Source organism: Mustela lutreola, chromosome 16 (assembly GCF_030435805.1).
Source record: "Mustela lutreola isolate mMusLut2 chromosome 16, mMusLut2.pri, whole genome shotgun sequence".
NCBI lineage: Eukaryota > Metazoa > Chordata > Mammalia > Carnivora > Mustelidae > Mustela > Mustela lutreola.
In genome coordinates this window covers 43,321,175-43,343,590 of record NC_081305.1, presented here as the reverse complement: position 1 = coordinate 43,343,590, position 22,416 = coordinate 43,321,175, and the positions used below count along the sequence as shown (strand labels likewise).

Sequence of the window (22,416 nt, the reverse complement as noted above, 5' to 3'; positions counted from 1 at the left end):
AATTGGAAGTGCTGAGTCAGAAGTTAAATGTATTTATGATTTTGACAGATAAAAGTTGCTTGCTATTCAAAAATGTTAGCCCAGTTTATTGTCCTACAAGAAGATAAATGAGGGCGCCTGGGTGGCTCAGTGGGTTAAGCCGCTGCCTTCGGCTCAGGTCATGATCTCAGGGTCCTGGGATCGAGTCCCGCATCGGGCTCTCTGCTCAGCAGGGAGTCTGCTTCCTCCTCTCTCTCTCTCTGCCTGCCTCTCTGCCTACTTGTGATCTCTGTCTGTCAAATAAACAAATAAAATCTTTAAAAAAAAAAAAAGAAGATAAATGAAATGGCCTTTTTTCTGTTCTACCATAACGTCCATTTATTCAGTGAATATATATTGAGTGCTAATTATACAGTAGACACTCAAGATACATCAGTAAATGAACAGGAATCCCCCATCCTTGAGATTTCTATGTAGTATTGCAAGAGAGTAGAGGGTTGAAAGAGATAGTAATCAAATACATAAACTGTGTATGAGATCAGATGGCAATAAATGGTACAGAAAACAGTAAAATAGAAAAAGCAATAAAGAATGAGAGGAGAGTTGCAACTTGACATAGAGTTGTCAGGGATGATCTCACTGTGAAGGTCAAATCTGGCAAAGGTATGAAAGGGGAGAAGGGAGAGAATCATGGAAATTTGGGAGAAGACCATTCTAGGCAGAAGACAGCCAGCACAAAGGCCCTAAGTGGGGCCCAAACTTGAGGTTAAGGGCATAATCCTCTAGACTTCTGTAATCAACTGCAAGCTCAGGGCTCCCCATGGCTACCCTCACTTTTAGACAGCTGCCTACAAATGTGGAGTCCCATAGATGCCCTTAGTTTTGATAACTTGCTGTAGCAAGTCTTGGAACTCAGGAAAACACTGTACTTATTGTTACAGTTGTATTGTAGCAAAAGAATACAAATCAGAACCAGCCAAAAGAAAAGACACACAACAGAATCTGGGATTTAGATAGTCCTAAATGTCAAACCTTCTGCATCTCCATGGGTGTATTACCCTCAGATGTCAGTGAGTGGCATTATTCATGGAGTATTGCCAACCCAGGAAGCCCACTCAAGTTTTTATGTCCAGAGTTTGTTTTTTTTTTTCAAAATTTTTTATTTATTTATTTGACAGACAGAGATCACAAGTAGGCAGAGAGGCAGGCAGAGAGAGAGGGGGGCGAAGCAGGCTCCCCGCTGCGCAGAGATCCCAACACAGGGCCTGATCCCAGGACCCCGAGATCACGACCTGAGGGGATGGCAGAGGCTTTAACCCACTGAGCCACCCAGGTGCTCCTATGTCCAGAGTTGGTTTTTTTTTTTTTTTTAATTTATTTATTTGACAGAGTGAGATCACAAGTAGATGGAGAGGCAGGCAGAGAAAGAGAGGGGTGGGGGGGGGGGAAGCAGGCTCCCTGCTGAGCAGAGAGCCCGATGTGGGACTCGATCCCAGGACCCTGAGATCATGCATGACCTGAGCCGAAGGCAGTGGCTTTCACCCACTGAGCCACCCAGGCGCCCCTATGTCCAGAGTTTTTATCAAGACTTCGTTACATAGGCACAACTGATTGAGTCATTATCCATGTGAACAAAGTTGATTTCCAGCCCCCTCCACCCCCTAGAGGTCAGGGGTTTGTATGGCTCAAAGCCCCAAAGGTCTAATCACACAGTTGGGCTTTTCAGTGTGGCCAGTCCCCACCCTGAGTCATCTCCTTAGCATAAACTGTTGAGAGGTCCACCATTAAGTCACCTCGTTATCATAAAGTATCAGAGCTGGGGCCTACCATGAACAGAGACTCTCCTGTCACTTGGTAAATTGTAAAGGTTTAGAGGTTACCATCTAGGAGCCCAGACAAAAGTTTGGGGGAAAGTTAATTCTTCACTACATATCCTCTCAGTAATCTTGAGGAGTTATGTAGTCAAATGCAACAGGAAAACTAATTCAGGTTTTTGTTTTGGCTTTTTTTTTTTTTTCTGAAGACATTCCTCAAGTTTTTTATTTTCTCTATACCTGTTAGTTAGCTGTTCTCCGGGGATATTATCTTATAATCCTCTTGGGCATTTTCCTACATTACTTTACTGTGTGGAGTTCCTTCTGCCCTTGATATCTATCATCTCTTCCTTTCTCTTGAGCTACTGCAGTTGTCCCTTGAACAACACTGATTTGAGCAGCCGGAGTCCACTTCTGTATGCATTAAAAAAAAAGTATATATATATATATACATATATATATATATTTAGAATATATATATACATATATATATATATTTAGAATATATATATATATATAGAGAGAGAGTATGGTACTATAAATGCATTTTCTTTTTTCTAGCTTGTAAGAATATCGTATATAATACATATAATGTACAAAACATGTGTAATCAGCTGCTTGTGTCATCAGTAAGGCTTCTGGTCATCAATAGGCTATTAGTAGTTAAGTTTTGGGGAGTCAAAAGTTACAGAGGATTTTAGACTGCATGGGGTCCGTACCCCTAACCCCTGTATTGTTCAGGGGTCAACTGTACTTCATTTTTGTGGAATACATCCTCCAATAATATCCTGGATAAAGTGTTTGGGTCCCTGCGTGAAAAAAATGTCTTTATCTTGTCTTCTCACTTGATTAATAATTTAGCTAGTTTTACACTTCTAGGTTAACATTTTTTTCCCTCAGAATTTTGAATGCCTTGTACTATTTAAAGATTTAAAGATAGTGTCCATGCTGGGAATTCTGTGACCTTTGGATACTTGTCCTTTTGTATAGGACAGGTTTTTTTCCTCTACTTAAGATGTTCTTTTTATCCCCGGAATTAAGAAATTTAACAACGATATGCATTATTATGGGTCTTTAAAAAAAAAAAAAGCTGTTTGGGGGCACCTGGGTGGCTCAATGGGTTAAAGCCTCTGCTTTCTGCTCCGGTCATGATCTCAGGATCCCGGGATCCAGCCCCGCATCGAGCTCTCTGCTCAGCAGGGAGCCTGCTTCCCTTCCTCTCTCTCTGCCTGCCTCTCTGACTACTTGTGATCTCTGTCTGTCAAATAAATAAATAAATAAATAAAATCTTAAAAAAAAACTGTTTGGAAGGACACTGTTTTTTTTTTTTTTTTTTTTTAAAGATTTTATTTATTTATTTGACAGAGAGAGATCACAAGTAGGCAGAGAGGCAGGCAGAGAGAGAGAGAGAGAGGAGGAAACAGGCTCCCTGCTGAGCAGAGAGCCCGATGCGGGACTCGATCCCAGGACCCTGAGATCATGACCTGAGCCGAAGGCAGCGGCTTAACCCACTGAGCCACCCAGGCGCCCAGGACACTGTTTTTTAATATGGAGATTCATAATGTATAGTTTTAGGAAATTTTCTTTATTTTTTTGAAATTTTGTGCTCTCAATTTTTATCATTCTCCCTCTCGTCTTTTTATTTATTATAAACATTTCAAATATATACAGAATTACAGAGAACTATATTTAGATAATTAGCAAGCATTTGGAATCTATCATCTTCTTTTCTTTTTCTTTTAAAAACTTATTATTTTTTAGTAATCTCTACACCTGGCCTGGGGCTTGAACTCTCAATGAGATCGAGAGTCCCATGCTGTAATGACTGGGCCAGCCAGGTGCCCCTAATCCTCTTATTTTCTAGTCTTTTCCCCTGCTGTTGGGCTGACCAGTGATGAGGGCAGCAAATAATTGCACAGAGAGTGGAGCAACAAGTAGGACCGAGTTCATTCACTCTCCAGGGGAGGAGAGGGGCTAGACATCCTGAGAAATGTCAGCAGTTTCTGTCAGGCCGACTGAAGGGGTTTTGAAGGATGTAAGAGGGTCCTAGCTGGGGGCGCCTGGGTGGCTCAGTGGATTAAGCCACTGCCTTCGGCTCAGGTCATGATCTCAGTGTCCTGGGATCGAACCTCGAATTGGGCTCTCTGCTCAGCAGGAAGCCTGCTTCCCCCTCTGTCTCTGCCTGCCTCTCTGCCTACTTGTGATCTCTCTCTCTGTCAAATAAAGTAAATAAAATCTTTAAAAAAAAAAAAAAAGAGGGTCCTAGCTGTGCCTATGGGAGATGGGTGTGGGGAGTGGGTGGCCAGGTAGAGCAGGAGGTGGGAGAGGGGGAGAAAATCCCAAGCAGACTACCCGCCGAGCCTGGAGCTTAATATGCGCCTCAATTGTAGGACTGTGAGATCATGACCTGAGCTGAAGTCAGATGCTCAACTGACTGAGCCACCCAGGCATTCCTCCCTGGACTCCCACAACTTGTTTTTTTTAAGATTTTATTTATTTGACAGAGATCACAAGCAGGCAGAGAGGCAGGCAGAGAGAGAAGAGGAAGCAGGCTCCCTGCTGAGCAGAGAGCCCGAACAGAACTTGGTTTTAAATATATATCTATACCTCAGAGTTTTGTTTGGGAGAATTAACAATTTTAGTTTTCATTTGTTCTTGCTGGAATACAGAAATAAGATTGATGTTTATAAGTTGACCTTGTACTCAGTCTTGATAATGTCATTTATTAATTTTAGGTCTTTTTGGTAGGTTGTTTGGAGTGTTCTAGTTAGATAATCATGTCTATAGAGACAGTTTTAGTTCTTATTTCCATTTTTGATGTCTTTCCTCCTCCTCCCCTTCTCTTCCTACTCCTGCTCCTTCTTCTTTTTAAAAATTTTTTTAAAATTTCGGTAGTTAGGACTTCCAGGATGACATTGAATAGGAGTAAGGAGAGTGGATGTCATGTGTTGTTCCTGATCTAGGACAGGAGACAATTCAGTCTTTTTTTTTTTTTTTAAAGATTTATTTATTTATTTATTTGACAGAGAGAGAGATCACAAGTAGGCAGAGAGGCAGGCAGAGAGAGAGAGAGAGAGAGGAGGAAGCAGGCTCCCTGCTGAGCAGAGAGCCCGATGTGGGACTCAATCCCAGGACCCGGAGATCCTGGGACAACTTTGCTGGGTAGAGTATTCCTGGTTGGTTGATTTTTCTTTTCTTTCAGCACTTTTTGGTATATTAATTGTCCCACTCTCTTCTGGCCTGTAAAGTTTCTGCTAATAATCTTAGGGGGATTCCTTTGTGCGTAACAAGCTCTTTTTCTTTTACTGCTTTTAAGATTCTCTCTGTGCCTTTAACTTTTGACATTTTATTTATTTACTTATTTTAAAATATTTTATTTATTTGAGAGAGAGAGAGAGATAGAGAGTGCACTAGAGGGTGGGCAGGGGCAGAGGAAGAAGCAGACTCCCTGTTGAGCAGGGAGCCTGATGTGGGGCTTTCTATCCCTGGGCCCTGAGATCATGACCTGAGCCAAAGGCAGACGCTTAACTGACTGAGCCAACCAGGTGCCCCTAACTTTTGACATTTTAATTATAATATATCATAGTGTGGGTCTCTTTCAGTTGTTCTCTTTTGGAAATTTCTGGGCTTGCTGGATCTGGACGTTTGTTTTTTCACCATGTTAGGGAAGTTTGCAGCTATTATTTCTTTGAACAAATTATTTGCCCCTTTCTCTCTCACTCTTCTCCTCTGGGCCCCTATAATGCAAACGTAGTTCTACTTAATGATGCCCCTTAAATCTCTTGTAAACCTTTTTCTTCTTTTTTTCTTTTTGCTTCTCTGAGTAGATGAATTCTGTTACCCTCTCTTTTTTTTTTTTTTAAAGATTTTATTTATTTAACATACAGAGATCACAAGTAGGCGGAGAGGCAGACAGAGAGGAGAAAGCAGGTTCCCTGCTGAGCAGAGAGCCCTATGTGGGGCTCGATCCCAGGTCCCCGGGATCATGACCCGAGCCGAAGGTAGAGGCCCTAACCCACTGAGCCACCCAGGCGCCCCAATTCTGTTACCCTCTCTTTATGTTCACTGATCCATTCTTCGGTTTCAGCAAGTCTGCTCTTGAATCCCTTTGTTGAATTTTTCAGTTCTATATTTTATTCTTCTGTTCTGTCTTTTATGTTCAGTACTTTCTTACTGAAAGTATTCAGTAAGTATTCATTTTCTTTACTGAAATTCTCACTTTGTGCATTGTTTCCTGACCTCAGTGGGCATCTTTATAACTATGATTTTGAACTTTCTATTAGACAGATCATTTATGTCCTTCTCATTAAGGTCTATGTCTACGATTTTGATCTTGCTTTTTTGTTTGGAGCACATTTTTCTGTTTCTTCATTTTCCTTCACTGTGTTGGTTTCTATGTATTTGATAAAACAGCCACTGTAATCAGTCTTGAGTGGCTTTGTTTAGGAGATGAACCATGTCTTAGCCCTTGGTTGTTTCTTAAACCTTTATGCTTGTCCAAGCTTTTTCTAAATAGCTCCCAGTTTTTTTTTTTTTTTTTTTTTTTTTTTTAGATTTTATTTATTTATCAGAGAGAGAGGGGGGAGAGAGCGAGCACAGGCAGACAGAATGGCAGGCAGAGGCAGAGGCAGAAGCAGGCTCCCTGCTGAGCAAGGAGCCCGATGTGGGACTCGATCCCAGGACGCTGGGATCATGACCTGAGCCGAAGGCAGCTGCTTAACCAACTGAGCCACCCAGGCGTCCCATAGCTCCCAGTTTTTAAGAGTGTGCCAAGACCTATCAGTGTCCCAAAGGGAAGAATCTCAGTTAGCATCTAGATACAAGCTCATTGGAACCACACCCTCAGCAGCAACTCTTTCGGGAAAAGACTGGGGAGATGAGTGTTTCTGTCCTTCCTCTGCAACAGAGCCCTGGCAGGATAGCCAGTTAAGTTCCTTAGTTTGCTACTGTCTTATTGAACCAATGAACATAGCCCCACTGGCCACAAGACAATCAGAAGCAGACAATCAAGGGTTGTGTCTTCTGGACAGCATCTACCACAGTCAGAGTGCCAGATGTATACACAAGTTCCTTTCTTGGAGTCCCAATTAACCTGTGTCAGGGAAGAGGAACAACATGAAGATTGTGTCTGGTGGTATCCTCAGTCTCTGCAGAGAAATGTATTTGGCCTCTAGATGTTTGCTAAATTAGAAGACTACCCCTCAGCCTACAGCTTTTAAGATGACCAGATAGGCTTTTTTCATGGTAAGACTGGGAGTTTCAGTCTTCTACCTCTGTGCTAAGCTTTTAGGGGATGGATGACTGAGCCTATTAAGTATGGTTTTTTAGTTTGCTATAGTCTGTGGGTCTCACGGATACAATCACCATTTGCTTTCAGAGCTAGATATTTTGAGGGACTATTTCTCAGGTATAAGTCTTTTTTTTGTTTTATTTTTTATTTTATTTGTTGTTGTTGTTTTAAAGATTTTATTTATTTGACAGGTAGAGATCACAAGTAGGCAGAGAGGCAGGCAGAGAGAGAGAGAGGAGGAAGCAGGCTCCCTGCTGAGCAGAGAGCCCGATGCTGGGCTCCATCCCAGGACCCTGGGATCATGACCCGAGCTGAGGGCAGAGGCTTTAACCTGCTGAGCCACCCAGGCACCCCATTTTTTTTTTAATGTAAAAATTCAGGTTTTATTTTTACTTAATCTTAAAATGGTGAGAGCTGATAATCAAGAACTTATAGGCAAAAAAGAACTTTTGTTTTCTCTGTCTTAGCTAAACAGAAATACACACAATGCGGCATTTTCATTAGAGGTGACTTGCTTTTTTACATTTCACACAAGAATACAGTATTATCCTTTTTCAAACAAAATGCCCAGATTACTAAGGAAACCATCTTTGGAGGAAGTGTTTAATAAGCATATTTTATTTAAATAAATCCTCTAGGAGGAAATGGGAGAATTCACTGCCTTTACTTAGAAGAAGGCTGTGTAAGTAGTTATCTGTCAAGTTTATCTGTGCAGCTCATCAACGTTTCCTCAATGGAAATATCAATATTTCTACATCACAGTTCCCAAAATGGCTTTAAAGTCTTAAAATTCTGTGTCTCCTTTGGCTTCCTTCTCTCTTGATTCTTCCCAGGCTTTATTAGTGGTTTGCTTCATATCATCATCTCTAGCTTCATAAATTTCTTTAGAACATTCATCAGTCCCTCATTAGGATCTGTTTCAGTGTCATAGGAGGGCAAAGACTTTGCCTTCTTTCTTTCTCTTTGCATTCTTTCCTTCTTTTCTTTTTCTTTGCATTCTTTTTCAATCTGAAAAGGTAGTCCCACCGTGAGTTTTCTGGTTTCTTTCTACATAAGAACTGTATCTGTCTTGACTTTTTTTTTTTAAAGATTTTATTTATTTATTCGACAGAGAGAGATCACAAGTAGGCAGAGAGGCAGGCAGAGAGAGAGAGGAGGAAGCAGGCTCCATGCTGAGCAGAGAGCCCAATGCAGGACTCTATCCCAGGACCCCGAGACCATGACCTGAGCTGAAGGCAGCGGCTCAACCCACTGAGCCACCCAGGTGCCCTGTCTTGACTTTTTTTGAACTGCCTTCCACAGAGATGGGTTTTAAGTGGTTGTTCACAATCGTGGAGTAACTCTTCCCATTTAGATTCTTTTTTTTTTTTTTTAAAGATTTTATTTATTTATTTGACAGAGAGAAATCACAAGTAGTCGGAGAGACAGGCAGATAGAGAGAGGGAAGCAGGCTCCCCGCTGAGCAGAGAGCCTGATGCGGGGCTCGATCCCAGGACCCTGAGATCATGACCTGAGCTGAAGGCAGCGGCTTAACCTACTGAGCCACCCAGGCGCCCCCGCATTTAGATTCTTTATCAAAAGATCAAATAACTTCTCTGTGAAATGCACCTGCATATTCTCAGTGGGGACTTGATGAACCCCAGTTAAGGTAATATAGATTTTCACAAACTTATCTGACTTAACCCATCTGTAATTATTGATTTTCACTGTATATCCTGTTGTAATGGGATCAACCATAGCAGTTGGCTTTTCATTGTCAAGAAGTTCTGCTTTTGGGGCACCTGGGTGGCTCAGTGGGTTAAAGCCTTTGCCCTTGGTTCAGGCATGATCTCAGGGTCCTGGGATCGAGCCCCTCATCAGGCTCTCTGCTCAGCGGGGAGCCTGCTTCCCTTCCTCTCTCACTACCTGCCTCTCTGCCTACTTGTGATCTCTATCAAATAAATAAATAAAATCTTAAAAAAAAAAAAGAAGTTCTGCTTTTCTCTGTGATTTCTACTTCCTCTTGTTCTTGGTTTCTATCTCTGTCTTGGATTTTTCAGCTGTAAGGGTATCACGTACTCTTTTTCTAGAGGCCTTTTCCAGCAGCACTTCACCTCTTCTAGATCTTTCTGTAGCTCTTCAATGCTGAAGCCCTTGTCGGGCTGATCAGGCAAAGCCTGAGCTGCAGACACGCAGGGGAGAGAGCAGGACACACCAGACCAAATGCGCTTACCTGGATACTGGCCCCACTAGCAGGAGTCGCAGTGCCCCAAGCCTGAGCTCGCACCAGACCCGGTGTGAGACATGGCCCCCAGATATGTCTTTTTTTAAAAAAAGACTATTTATTTGAGAGCCAGAGAGTGAGCAGGGGGAGGGGCAGAGGAAGACTGAGAGAGAACCCTCAAGCAGACTCCCTGCTGAGCACAGAGCCCAACTTGGTCCTCGATCTCAGGACCTTGAGACAGGCTTTGAGCCTAAATCACAAGCCAACCGCTTAACTGACTAAACCACCCAGGTGCCCCTCAGGTATAAGCGTTAATACTGTTGCACCATACATGTGGTCCAAACCGTTCCCTCATTAGGGAGAAGCTAGGATTTGAGTTTTCTCCTGATGGTTTGCTACTGTGCTGGGTTGAGGTATTTGTGAAGATTATGTGTCACCCTAGGAAAAGAGAAATGGGTTTTCTCTTGATGCTTGATGTATACCAATAAACAAGGTCAATCACCTCATTTCTGGATTTTTTTTTTGAGGGATTTATTCCATGTGGAGTTGTAGATTTGGTGTGTGTCCAGGAGGCTCTTATTTACCCTCGTGAACTAGAACCATCATTGGCTTCTTAATCTGAATCCACTTTCCAAGGGTTCTACTGAGTGAATGAGCAGAATGTGACAAGTGCAGTAGTGGCTTGAGTATGACAGTAAGTGTTCACTTACCATTCTCAGTCTTTGCTTATAACAATTCCAGCTCTTCCCATCCTGCTGATACCAAATAAAAACCATTCCCCCATAGTTTGAACCTTCTTGGCTCCTTGTAGTCGTTGCCCCTGGTCTGGGAAGTGATTCTTTTTTTCTTTTTTTAAAGGTGTTTTTATTTGAGAGAGAGCATGCACATGTGTGCACACAAGTGGGGGGAGGGACAGATGGAGAGAACCTTTAAGCAGACTGCCTGCTGAGCCCACAGCCCCTGAGATCATGACCTGAGCTGAAACAAGAGCTGGACATTTAACTGACTGAGCCACCCAGGAACCCCTGGAAAGTGATTCTCATAGATCCTGTTAGCAAGTTTTCTCCTCTCAAAAGTTATTTATCGAAATTACTAAAAGTCAAGAGCATGGGGCGCCTGAGTGGCTCAGTGGGTTAAGCCTCTGCCTCAGGTCATGATCTCAGGGTCCTGGGATTGAGCCCCGCATTGGGCTCTCTGCTCAGCGGGGAGCCTGCTTCCCCCTCTCTCTCTGCCTGCCTCTCTGCCTACTTGTGATTTCTCTTTGTCAAATAAATAAATAAAATCTTTTTTTAAAAAAGCATAAAAGTATGGGGTAGTCTGAAATATTTATATATTGTGTTGTGTGTCATGTGGCCATTTATGTGCTGGGCTTTCTGAATTTCCAAATATGTATCACCCCACCTTTTACCCATAAATTGTTATCTGACTGAGATTTAGGATAGTTAAGATGTATGGAGTCCACATTCTACTTTTATTATAGATTAAGGCAAATTGGAGTATGGTCACTGTGGGAGTCCAATGAGCTTTGTTTGGACTCCAGAAATAAACATCGTGACAGCAGCAAAAACAGGCTCTGAATCTCCAAGTTCGTGTCTTGATCTAGACAGAACATTGGGGAACACATGGTCTATGCAGACAGGCAGATTCTATAGTGAAGAGAAAAGAAGTAGGGCCAAGACACCTCATGCCTTTTCTTCCAAACTCTTTGTATTAATCTGGATCCAATGTGAAGACAGGAGACTACACATTAGTTAAAACAGGAGATGTTTAAAGAATTATTAAGCACCAATAATACTATAACTATTAAGATGGAAAGGGACTGTAAAGGGACTCCAGAGCTGAGGCAGAGTACTCAAGGATGGACAGACTTGGAAGGGAAGAGGTTCACATTTCATTGAAGACTACTAGCTTGTAGAGAAGTTTGCTGGATTGCTCAGGCCAGATGTGATTCATAGTCATTAGGCAGTTAAGTGAGCAGAGCGTAAGAGATAGGCATATAGAGGGTCTTTGGGGCACCACTGTGGACACTCCTGGAACCTGGAGCTGTAGAGAACTTTCTCTGCAGGAACATAACACATATCCATGAAGGGGTTGGGCCAGAACAGCTCCAGGTAGCTATGTGGAACAGAGGTCAGATATTTGCTTGCATGAGCCCCCCAGTGTGCATGTATAGGCCTATGAAGAGGATACAGGGAGTACAGACCTAGTTGGGGTATAGACACATGTTTGAAAATCTGCTGTGATGCCTCTGACTTGGTCAAGAATGGAGAAAACATGGTGGCCAAAAGCTAGAGAAAAGCCTTCAGAGGCAGTTTGTAATGAAGTAAACTATGGGGCAAAACTTTAGAAAAGAAAACCTACTTCCAGAAACCTGGAAAAGAAGCCACACCAGAACTAAGGAGAACTCACTCCTTTTGTAATCTCTCCAGTACCCTCTCATGACCAAGCTTACCATTATGCCAGCTAGTTAAAAAAAAAAAAAAAAAAAAGTTTAAAAAGATCTGTTATCACCCATCAGGCAACAAAAGGTTAATTTGGACCAGAGAGCAATAAATTCTCCAATCAACTATTTGGATTTACCTCTCTAGAAGAGAAAAAGTAGGACAAGAAGCCAGGAGTATTTAGGAGAAAAAAAAAATCTCTTCTCTTGAAGAATAGATGAGTGGGGGAAGATGCATTCTCCACTAACATTCACAAGCTTTTTCCTCAGTTAATTCAGTGAATCTGGCTGGAAGTAACCCTCTGAAACCCATAGTTTACTAGTATAGTCTTGCCTGCATTTTTTTTTTTTTTTTTTTTAAGATTTAATTTATTTACTTGACAGACAGATTACAAGTAGGCAGAGAGGCAGGCAGAGAGAGAGACGGGGGAAGCAGGCTCCCTGCCGTGCAGAGAGCCCGATGCCATGCGGGGCTCGATCCCAGGACCCCAAGATCACGACCTGAGCAGAAGGCAGAGGCTTAACCCACTGAGCTACCCAGGTGCCCCTTGCCTGCATCTTCTTGAGACCAGTGCCTCCATACTAACTCTTGCTACCTAGGACATCCTTTTGTTTTGTTTTTGTTTTTAAAGATTTTTTTTATGAGAGAGAAAGAGAGGGAGGGAGATAGTTGAGAGAACATGAATTGGGGGGTGGGGAGAGGAAGAGGGAGAAGCAGACTCCCCAGGATCATGACCTGAGCCAAAGGCAAACACTTAACTGACTGAGCCACCCAGGCACCCCCAGGACATCCTTTTGAATTGCTAATGGACATGTATAATTTGTCTCCAGAAGTCTCTGAAATGGGTCATTAATAACACATTAGTTAAAACTAACCCCAAGGTCTTGTTTTGCCCAAATGCCAACAATTCAGTGACAAAGATTCTTGGACCAAACTTTAGACTCCTGAACCTTCTGGATCTGTGTACTTGTTTATAAACTCAAGATTTAGTAAGAATCCTCAGTTTATCTAGAACCCTCTACCCTTAATACGTGATCACCCCTGATACCTGATCAGGTTCCTCATCCTCCACCATCTCTCAGGTGCTGTGTGATCATGCTGGCCTGCTTTCAGCAGGAATCCTGTTTGGTTGATTTAGCCAGAACACCCTTATCCCTGGTGTTTCCTCTTAGAATTTTTCCCTCCACGGACCCTCACCCTGCTCCATGACTGTGCATCTCAACTTGCCCAGTCTTATATTCAGACGTGGATTTGCAGTCTTGTAGGTTTTTTTTTTTTTTTTAAGAGTTTATTTATTTGACAGAGATCATAAGTAGGCAGAGAGGCAGGCAGAGAGAGAGAGAGAGATAGAGAGAGGGGGAAGCAGGCTCCCTGCCGAGCAGAGAGCCCGATGTGGGGGTCGATCCCAGGACCCTGAGACCATGACCCGAGCCGAAGACAGAAGCTTTAACCCACTGAGCCACCCAGGCGCCCCCATCTTGTAGGTTTTATGAGCAGTGCCTACTCCTTTTCCCCACCTGCATTTTGAGTATTGTCAAACAGATGGTACTTGCATCCTTCCTTCATGCATCCTCAAGAAAGGTTAGAATGGATGTACACAATAATTTACAAACATGGTCCACTCTGCTTCCTCCAATTTGAGGGGGAAACTGGGTTGCCACCTGCTCAAGACCATTATCAATACCATGCCAGGGAGGGTTGGCACAAAAATAAAAATGACACAAAAGATACTAACATTTGACAATGGCTTTTGACTTGCTTGGGCATTTGCTTGTTTGTATAAACCACTGACTAATTTCCAGAGGTACTACAGAGGAAGTTTTTGGCTTTTTTAAGTTTCTGTAAGGGAATGATAGCTTGATGATTCCTAGTTCAACATTTTCAAGATGTCACCCCCGGAACTGTATTTTTCACTTTTACTGTTTCACCAATTTTTATTTTTAAATGAGTAAGGTAGGGGAAGTTTTATAAATTGCTAAAAATTAGACCTTATTAATAATGTAGTTGGGATTTTACTCTCCTAATGAAAAGTGCTTTTGTCTTACCATATACTAGGAGCACAGGAGAATTAAGCAGGAAAGGGATTGTCTGAGTTCAGGCATTATAACAAAATACCATAGACTGGGTGGTTTAAACAACAGACATTTATTTCTTACAGTTCTAGAGGCTGGGAAATCCCAAGATCAAAGTGCTGGCAAATCCTGGTGAAGGTCCAATTCCTGGTGTAGACAGCTGTTTTCTCACTGTGCTGCACTCACATGACCTTTCCTCAGTGTATGCATGGAGAAAGAATCTCTTCTTATAATCTCTATCTTCCACTTCTATATATGGGTACTGTTCCCATCATGAGTGTCCCACCCTCATGACCTAATCTAAATCTAATTACTTCCTAAGAGCCCCATCTCCAAATACCATCACACTAGGGATCAGGGCTTTGAAGTATGAATTCTGAGGGGGCTACAAACGTTTAGTCCATAATATGGACTTTTCTCATTCACGCAACTAGCAAAGTTTTTAAAATATAATATTAAGCAGGAATGGCATTCAAATCCCTTTATTTAGGACCCTCATGCTGAAAGACATGATTACAGTTTGAACAAATGCAAAGGCACACTACAATTTGGGTCAGAAAGCCTTAAAATCCAAATGTCCTTTCTCCCAAAATAAATATATAAATTTAATGCAGTTCCAACTAGAATATCAAAGGGTTTTTGTATTTTGAGAACACACTCTTCAATTATATAGGAAGAAAACTTAGAATAGCCAATAAAACAATGAAAAACGGCAAGGACTTGGTCTGTTACGCAGTATCAAAATACAGTAAGGCTAATGTTAAACCAACTTATTAATATGGTATTAGTATAGAAGTAGAAAAATAGATTAGTGAAACAAGAGAATACAGAAATAGGTCTTGGTATAAATGAAAGTACAAGGCAGTTTCAGTTGAATGAGGAAAAAATCATCTGGATAAAGGATTATATAGCTGAGTTTCAGCTGAATAGAAAAGGATGGAGTTGGTGAGGAATTAAGAACAGGCCTCTCCCGCTGACCCATATCTGGAAAGATGACCTTAGATTTGACTTTCTACCAGTTTCCTTGATGAAAACAGCTACTGTAGATTCCTCATTTGTACCTGGTTGGTGGTGGGGAGAACTGTGAATTGGCATGTAGACATCGATAGCCTATGGAAATAAGGCATCATAAATCTTGGGAAACCAAGGCAGCAGTTTCACTGTGCTCAAGTGGGTATCAGTCTTACAACTGGGTGTGCTGCATGGGGGCACACCACGTGGATGCAGTAGTGGGTTATCATAAGATGTCCTGGATGAGAATGTTAGTGTTCTCCAGCGCTTAGGTGAACCACACCCATTCTGACCTTTTCTCCCCTGAGCCACACGGAGGCCCTGGAAGCTTGTGCTGCTTGCTTGGGCAGTTGCAGTATTGTGAAGGCAGTTATGTTTTTGTTTGTTTGTTTGTTTGTTTTGGTCAGGGCAAGGCTAATAATAAACTGGGTTAAAGCCTGTTCTCTTTGATTGCTGGTTCAAATCCATGATTGCTGCTGGTGGACACCACAAGTTGGTGTCAGAACTGTGTGACTGGCTGCTAAGTAGATGGGTTATTTTAACAAATTGTGCTTGTATAACTGGAAACCCATCCAGAAGAAAATAACAAGGAATCCTCATTTCAAATGACATTAAAAATTAAGTTCTAAATGGATTAATATTTACATATTGAAAAAAGCAAATAATAAACAACTTGCAAAGAAAACCTAAGAAATAGACAATCTAGAGGTTAAAGTATCTTCTTAACCAACCCATAAGCTTAGAAAAAATTAATACATATCTGGTTACACAGAAATTTAGAGCATTTTTATGGAAAAATCATTTTTATAACAAAAATTAGACAATTCCTAATGTCTATTAAAGAGCTAACAATATGAAAATTAACAAAGAAGCAAATCTAGGAGCAAGTGGTTACATGAATTTAAGTAGTATGTTACCATCCGTTGCAGGGTTAAAGGAGAGTTGTGTTTTTGAAAATGATAGCATCTATAAAAGTTAAAAAAATAGCCTATGTCCTTTGATCTAACAATGTCTTGCCTGTAACCTATCCCCCAGAAATAAAAACATCTGAAATTTAAGTCTGATTTTGAGAGTATTTACCATAGTGTTGTTTGTGGTGACAAGTAACTACCAAAAAGTTGAATCAACAGGGGAATGTCAGAGTAAATTTAAAGTATACAGTATCACAGATATTACTCATCTTACTCTATGTGATGATCCTAATCATTGTTGCACCCTGGCACTAGCTAACTATAGGCACCAAAAGGTAATCCTAGTTTAGTCTGAACTGAGAGTTCTTAGTTGCTCTGGTGACTTCAAAGCTGTACAAGCTCAAAGGCAATCAAAAACACTTAAGAAATATGAGAGAAATGCTTACTGAGGAATGGAAGAAAATAGAGGATAATTTAGATTCATGTAGATATACATGTTATTTGGGTATGTTACCCCAGACAAATCAGTTCCCTGGCATTTATAATCTTATCTCAAGACCAACCATCAAAACCACTAACAAGCAGTGTAGTGGTATGGTTCTATTAGCATTTCATTATTTTGAATTTAAAAGAAACTGATATATTTGAAATATGCCTAAGATTTGAATGTTGGCTACACATTTTTATCACTATTCGAAAAGAGCACTAACAACTTTTTATATGTCAAGCTGTTGTGGAAAGGGACCAAGTAAACAAAAACCCTCAAAAAGATTTGCTTCAAATATAAGAATATTGTTTAGGTCTCAGATCTCCTTTTTTAGCACCATTTTCTGCAAGGAAACAAATGGGGGATTGGTTGAGTATATCTAGCAGAATAGAAAAAAAAAAGTGAGGTTAAAACTGAAGGTGAAATGCAAGAGTTGACATTTTACTCAGTGGCATATTTAAAAATTTAAGGGTAACTTGGTTTCCTCATTTTAAAACACCAAATCCTTAATGCCAATTCTGGTTATCTGTACTTTTAAAGTTTCTGATAAATATTTTCAGCAGAAACCAATTCTTAATATCAAGTCTGTGCATGTATTATTAAATGGCATGATCCTTAAATGTGTGTAACTCAACCAACCTGTAGCACATTCATGCTATAATTTTAAGTAGAGATCACACAGATCAGTGATGTCACATGCAAGAGTAAATTTAAATTAAGCTACCATCCCAATTTTAAGAAATGACTTACAGTAAAGATATGATTTTAGAAATATTTCCTATAAAATATTAATATCTATCTGGGATTGGGAGTCTATTATTACATATACTCCATGTACAGCTTTCCTACCTCTATGTTTTTTTATTTTCAGAAATATCACAAAGAAAAGAACACATATATTACCACAACCCAGAGGTAACTAACATTTTGTTATATTTACTTAGAATCTTTTTAATGATAGGTATTTAACCAACTGAGCCACCCAGGCGCCCCTATGATAGACATTTAGATACAAAACTGAAGTATCTAACTACCACGGTTGGTCCCATTTCTTTCCCACTACCATTCTTTCTAGAGGCAATCACCTTTGGGAATTCGAGTGTGTATCTTTCCAATCTATTCTTTAGTTTTACATAAAAATGTTTATCCATAATCAACACTTAATACTAGTGTTTGCTAGTGTTGATTTAATTCAAATTCACAGTTATGATTATATTTATCCCTTCGTTGTTTTAACTCTACATGACTTTTCAGGTCTTTCTCTGTTAATATATTTAAATATACATCACCTGTTATACTTAACTACTAGAGAATATTCTGCTATGTGCCTATAACACATTTTATTTATCCATTTCACAAGCAACAGACATTTGTTTCCAGTTTTTTTGCTAATGTAATTCATGCTTCAACATAAAGATACATGACTCCCTAGACACATGTATTGGTTTCTTGGGGATATGCATGTATACTTGAGAGTATCCTGGAATCTATTTTAGAAATTCCCTCCTACTCCACGAAGGTTTTAAAACATTCTCCTACAAAATTCTTATATTACGAAGTTTTGCTTTTTGCATTTTAGTCTTCGATACTTTTGGATTTCATAATAAATACTTTAAGGTATTACCACAGCAGAGATCTATTATTTTTCCACATGAAGAGTCAGTTACCCTGAGACCATTTTTTGAATCATCCATGATTTAATTTCCCTACCAACCTTGAAACCACCTCTATCAATTAACAATTCCCTATAAACGCATGCATGTTTCTGAATACAATATTCTGTCCCAATCTCTGATTTCTACAAATGAATCAAGAACAAATAATTCTGATTACATATGTAGTGAAACACTTTTAAAATGACAATTTTGTCTCTCAGTGTCAAATCTTTATACCTCTTCATGCATCAGGGAGGCCTTCCAGAACCATGTTGCTTAGCGCTCATGACTGGATCCGTACTTAATGAGATCGCTCCTAAAAGTAGATCATTAACAGTGTCTGTTGTGGGAGTTCTGGGAATAGAGGTTTTCATGATATTACAATACTTACTAAAATTGTTAGAATTTAAATTTTGAGTTGTTGAAGTATTTTCCACATTCACGTCGCTTTATTGTAAAACGAATTTTCAGTATACCCTTAAAGTGTGAGTTCTGATGAAAGTTTTCCTAAATTCAAGGCATTCGTAGAGCTTTTAGTGAGTATGAATTCTCTGGTGTCTAATATGATGTGACTTCTGGCTAAAAGCTTTCCCACATTCACTACACTGGTAAGGTTTTTCTCCAGTATGGATTCTCATATGCAGAGCAAGAGTTGAGAACTGAGAGAAGGCTTTCCCACATTCATTGCAACCATAGGGCTTCTCACCTGTATGGCTTCTCATATGAACAGTAAGAGATGAGCTTTGACAGAAGGCTTTCCCGCATATTTTACATTCATAAGGTTTATCACCCGTATGAATTCTCACATGTACAATGAGTGATGTGATTCGAGAGAAGGCTTTTCCACATTTATTACATTCATAAGGTTTCTCTCCTGTATGAATATTGTGATGTTTAATGAGGTATTGCTTCTGCCTAAAGATTGTTCCACATTCATTACATTTATAGGGTTTCTCTCCAATATGAATTTTCTCATGCTCAGTGAGATTTGATTTGCCACTGAAGGCTTTCCCACATTCTTTACATATATAGGGTTTCTCTCCTGTATGACTTCTCTGGTGTCTAATGAGGCTAGACTTCTGAATGAAAGCTTTCCCACACCCTTTGCATTCATATGGTTTCTCTCCAGTATGTATTCTTTGATGGATGATGAGGTTTTCCTTCTGGCTAAAGGCTTTTCCACATTCGTTACATTTAAAGGGTTTCTTTCCACTGTGGATATTCTGATGTTTAATGAGGTATTGCTTCTGGCTAAAGGCTCTTCCACATTGATTACATTCAAATGGTTTCTCTCCCGTATGAATTTTCTCATGCTCAGTGAGACATGATTTGCCACTGAAGGCTTTTCCACATTCCTTACATGCATAGGGTTTGTTTCCAGTATTATTTCTCTGATGTTTAATGAGACCTGGCATCTGAATAGAAGCTTTCCCACATTCATAAAGTTTCTCTCCAGTATGATGTTTCTGGTGAGAAAGGAAGTTTCTTTTCCGGCTGAAGGCTTTTCCACATTTATTACATTTATATGGTTTCTTTCCTGTATGACTTCTCAAATGTAGAGTAAGGGATGAGACTCGAGAGAATACTTTACCACATTCAGTACATTCATGTGATTTTTCTCCAGTATGCATTTTCTTATGCTCTATGAGGTTTTGCTTCAGGCTAAAGGTTTTTCCACATTCATTGCATTCATGAGGTTTCTCTCTACTATGAATCTGATCATGCTGAAGGAGATCTGCTTCAGGCTGAAGGCTTTCCAACATTCTTATCATGCACAGATATTTTTTCCAACAAGAATTCCTCAGTATTTCTTGACATTTGACATAGATAAAACTTTTCCACATTCATCAAATTCATGTGATTTCTCTCCAATATTAATCCTCAGGTGGCTAATGAAGTTGAATTTATGATGAAAGACTTTGCACTGTTTATACTGAGACTAGACAATTACAGATTGGAATGAAATATATAACATCATTGTATTCTTAATCGATCTTTCTTAGATCACTTCTCTTACACTGAAGTATAAACTATGTTCTAAACTTCCTTAAACTGAACCCCATACACAGAGATATAATCTTAAAAAATTAGTGTCTGTGTTTAGAGGAAATACTTTTCTGTTACCCAGGTTTTCTGAATTTCTTCTTAGCTGTATTTCCATGGAGAAGGAGGAAACTTAATTCACATGTCTTCCATGTTGTGTCTATTGACATATATTTCCCAGACCTTTTCTAAAAGGGAATACAAAACAGAACAAACAACAAAAGAATCATTGAAAAGAGCTAATAACATACCATGCCTAGCATGTAGTAAAAATTCAATAAAATAGCTGTTATCATCATCAGTATCACTCTACTTGTGATTTTTTCCCCAGTATTATTAATATAATTTCAGAAATGTGGTATTATAAAATAGACTCATTTCAAACCTAGTCTACTATTATAAAAGAAAGCATAGATACAAATAACATTCATAGATACATGTAGCTTAAACTGCTTTTATTATATAGGATGAAGGGAATTGAAGGGAATTGAAGGGAATGAAGGGAAATGAAAAGAATTATTATTAAAAAAGGATGTGTGATTAAATAAGATTCTGTATCTTTCTGAAACTCCATTAAATAACAGTTAAGAGATGAAGGGCATATGCTCATAAACATTAAGAGGTTGAGGAGATATCAGTGGATGAAAAGTTTTAGGAAATTTTGAAAAGAAAGCAAATAACTGTAAATTAACAGCAGAATCGAATGACTTAAATAGAAAGCCAGCAGAAGGGGCTGACACCTAGAACCAAGGTTATTTGGGACACAGCTGGCAACACAAAGGCTCTGTAACTGGAGAGACTGGGTGAAAATGGAAGGGGAGACTTATAAAAATTATAAAAGCAGCAACTAATGGTATAAATGGGATGCTCCAAATTTAGTGATGACAGGCATAGAAGATCACAGTAACATATTAAAAAGAAGGTAATGAGGGCGCCTGGGTGGCTCAGTGGGTTAAGCCGTTGCCTTCGGCTCAGGTCATGATCTCGGGGTCCTGGGATGGAGTCCCGGCATCGGGCTCTCTGCTCAGCAGGGAGCCTGCTTCCCTCTCTCTCTCTCTCTCTGCCTGCCTCTCAGTGTACTTGTGATCTCTCTCTGTCAAATAAATAAATAAAATCTTAAAAAAAAAAAAGAAGGTAATGAGTAAAAGTTCATATGCAGACTAGGGCCCCAACCCCTTTCTACTGCTGCTTGTTAGAAGTGCTGGTGGTTGCTGGTGTCAGGCAATGGAGGGGTTCTTTTCTGAAAAAATGAGAAGACCATGAAAACATTTATAGATATTAACATATGGAGTCATATAAAAGAAACATCTAAATATCTGACTGAATGATGCACAGCAAAGCCCACCATTTTATAAGCCCCAACCTTGCACACAGATTACAGTAATATTTCAGGTACCTCATTGTTAAATATTAATATAGCACTAAAGATCACAAAAATTTGATGAAAGCCCTAAGGTGAAAGATAGATCAAAACAAACAGGAAAAAACAAAACAAAACAAACAAACAAACAAACCAAGAAAAGGAACAAAAGAACACATATACAATATTATAATTAGTATTACAGAAAGCTAAAAGGTTGTATAGCACTGACATATTAACTTCTATAAAGAAGTATTTTTTTTTTTAAAGATTTTATTTATTTATTTGACAGAGAGAAATCACAAGTAGATGGAGAGGCAGGCAGAGAGAGAGAGAGAGAGGGAAGCAGGCTCCCCGCTGAGCAGAGAGCCCGATGCGGGACTCGATCCCAGGACCCTGAGATCATGACCTGAGCCGAAGGCAGCGGCTTAACCCACTGAGCCACCCAGGCGCCCAAGAAGTATTTTTTAAAAGATCTTATTTATTTATTTGACAGAGATCACAAGTAGGCAGAGAGGCAGGCAAAGAGAGAGAGAGGGAAGCAGGCTCCCCAGTGAGCAGGGAGCCTGATGCAGGGCTCGATCCTAGGACCCTGAGATCATGACCTGAGCCAAAGGCAGAGGCTTTAACCCACTGAGCCACCCAGGCGCCCCTACAGAAATGCTTTTTGCAAATCAACAATATTATGTTGACCTAAAAAATTCAATAGCTTTGAGGGAAAAAAGTCCAGGAAATCTCCCAGAATCAAAAAAGGAAGAATGCAAAGAACAAAGGGAGAAAGAAATAATGACTGGAAATTTGTGGGTTAGTAGAGGTATTGAGGAGGTTCAACATTTTCTTAAAGGAGTTCCAGAGAAAATACAAAGGAAAATGAATGCAGGAAATTTTCTGGATCCCTGCATGTTAACAATCTGACTATATATATAAATGATGTATTTTAAAAGATTTTATTTTATTTATTTTAGAGAGAAAGAAAAGATGGGGAGGGGCATAGGGAGAAAAGAAACTTAAGCAGACTCCACACTGAATGTAGAGCCCGACAGGGGGCTTGATCTCAGAACCCTGCGATCCCTACCTGAGCTGAAACCAAGAGTTGGACACTTAACCAACTGTACCACCCAGGTGCCCCTAAAGTATTTTATTTTTATGT

The 22,416-nt window shown here is 40.0% G+C and overlaps 1 protein-coding gene and 1 long non-coding RNA gene across 2 annotated transcripts in view; one reads left to right on the top strand and one right to left on the bottom strand.

The window, feature by feature from the left end:
* Positions 1-22,416, bottom strand: part of LOC131817823 (zinc finger protein 260) — a 98,273-nt gene that overhangs the window by 65,605 nt on the left and 10,252 nt on the right. The window contains exon 3 of the mRNA XM_059151551.1: positions 13,854-20,094. Coding sequence (XP_059007534.1) covers positions 18,397-19,707 — 1,311 coding nt within the window. The 5' untranslated portion in view covers positions 19,708-20,094 and the 3' untranslated portion in view covers positions 13,854-18,396. Of the gene's footprint in view, positions 20,095-22,416 lie in introns of the transcript that reaches the window.
* The window catches only part of LOC131817833 (uncharacterized), a 35,400-nt gene that overhangs the window by 7,680 nt on the left and 5,304 nt on the right, over positions 1-22,416 (top strand). The window contains exon 2 of the long non-coding RNA XR_009348593.1: positions 17,080-17,123. This is a non-coding gene — a long non-coding RNA (uncharacterized LOC131817833). The remainder of the gene's footprint in view (positions 1-17,079; positions 17,124-22,416) is intronic.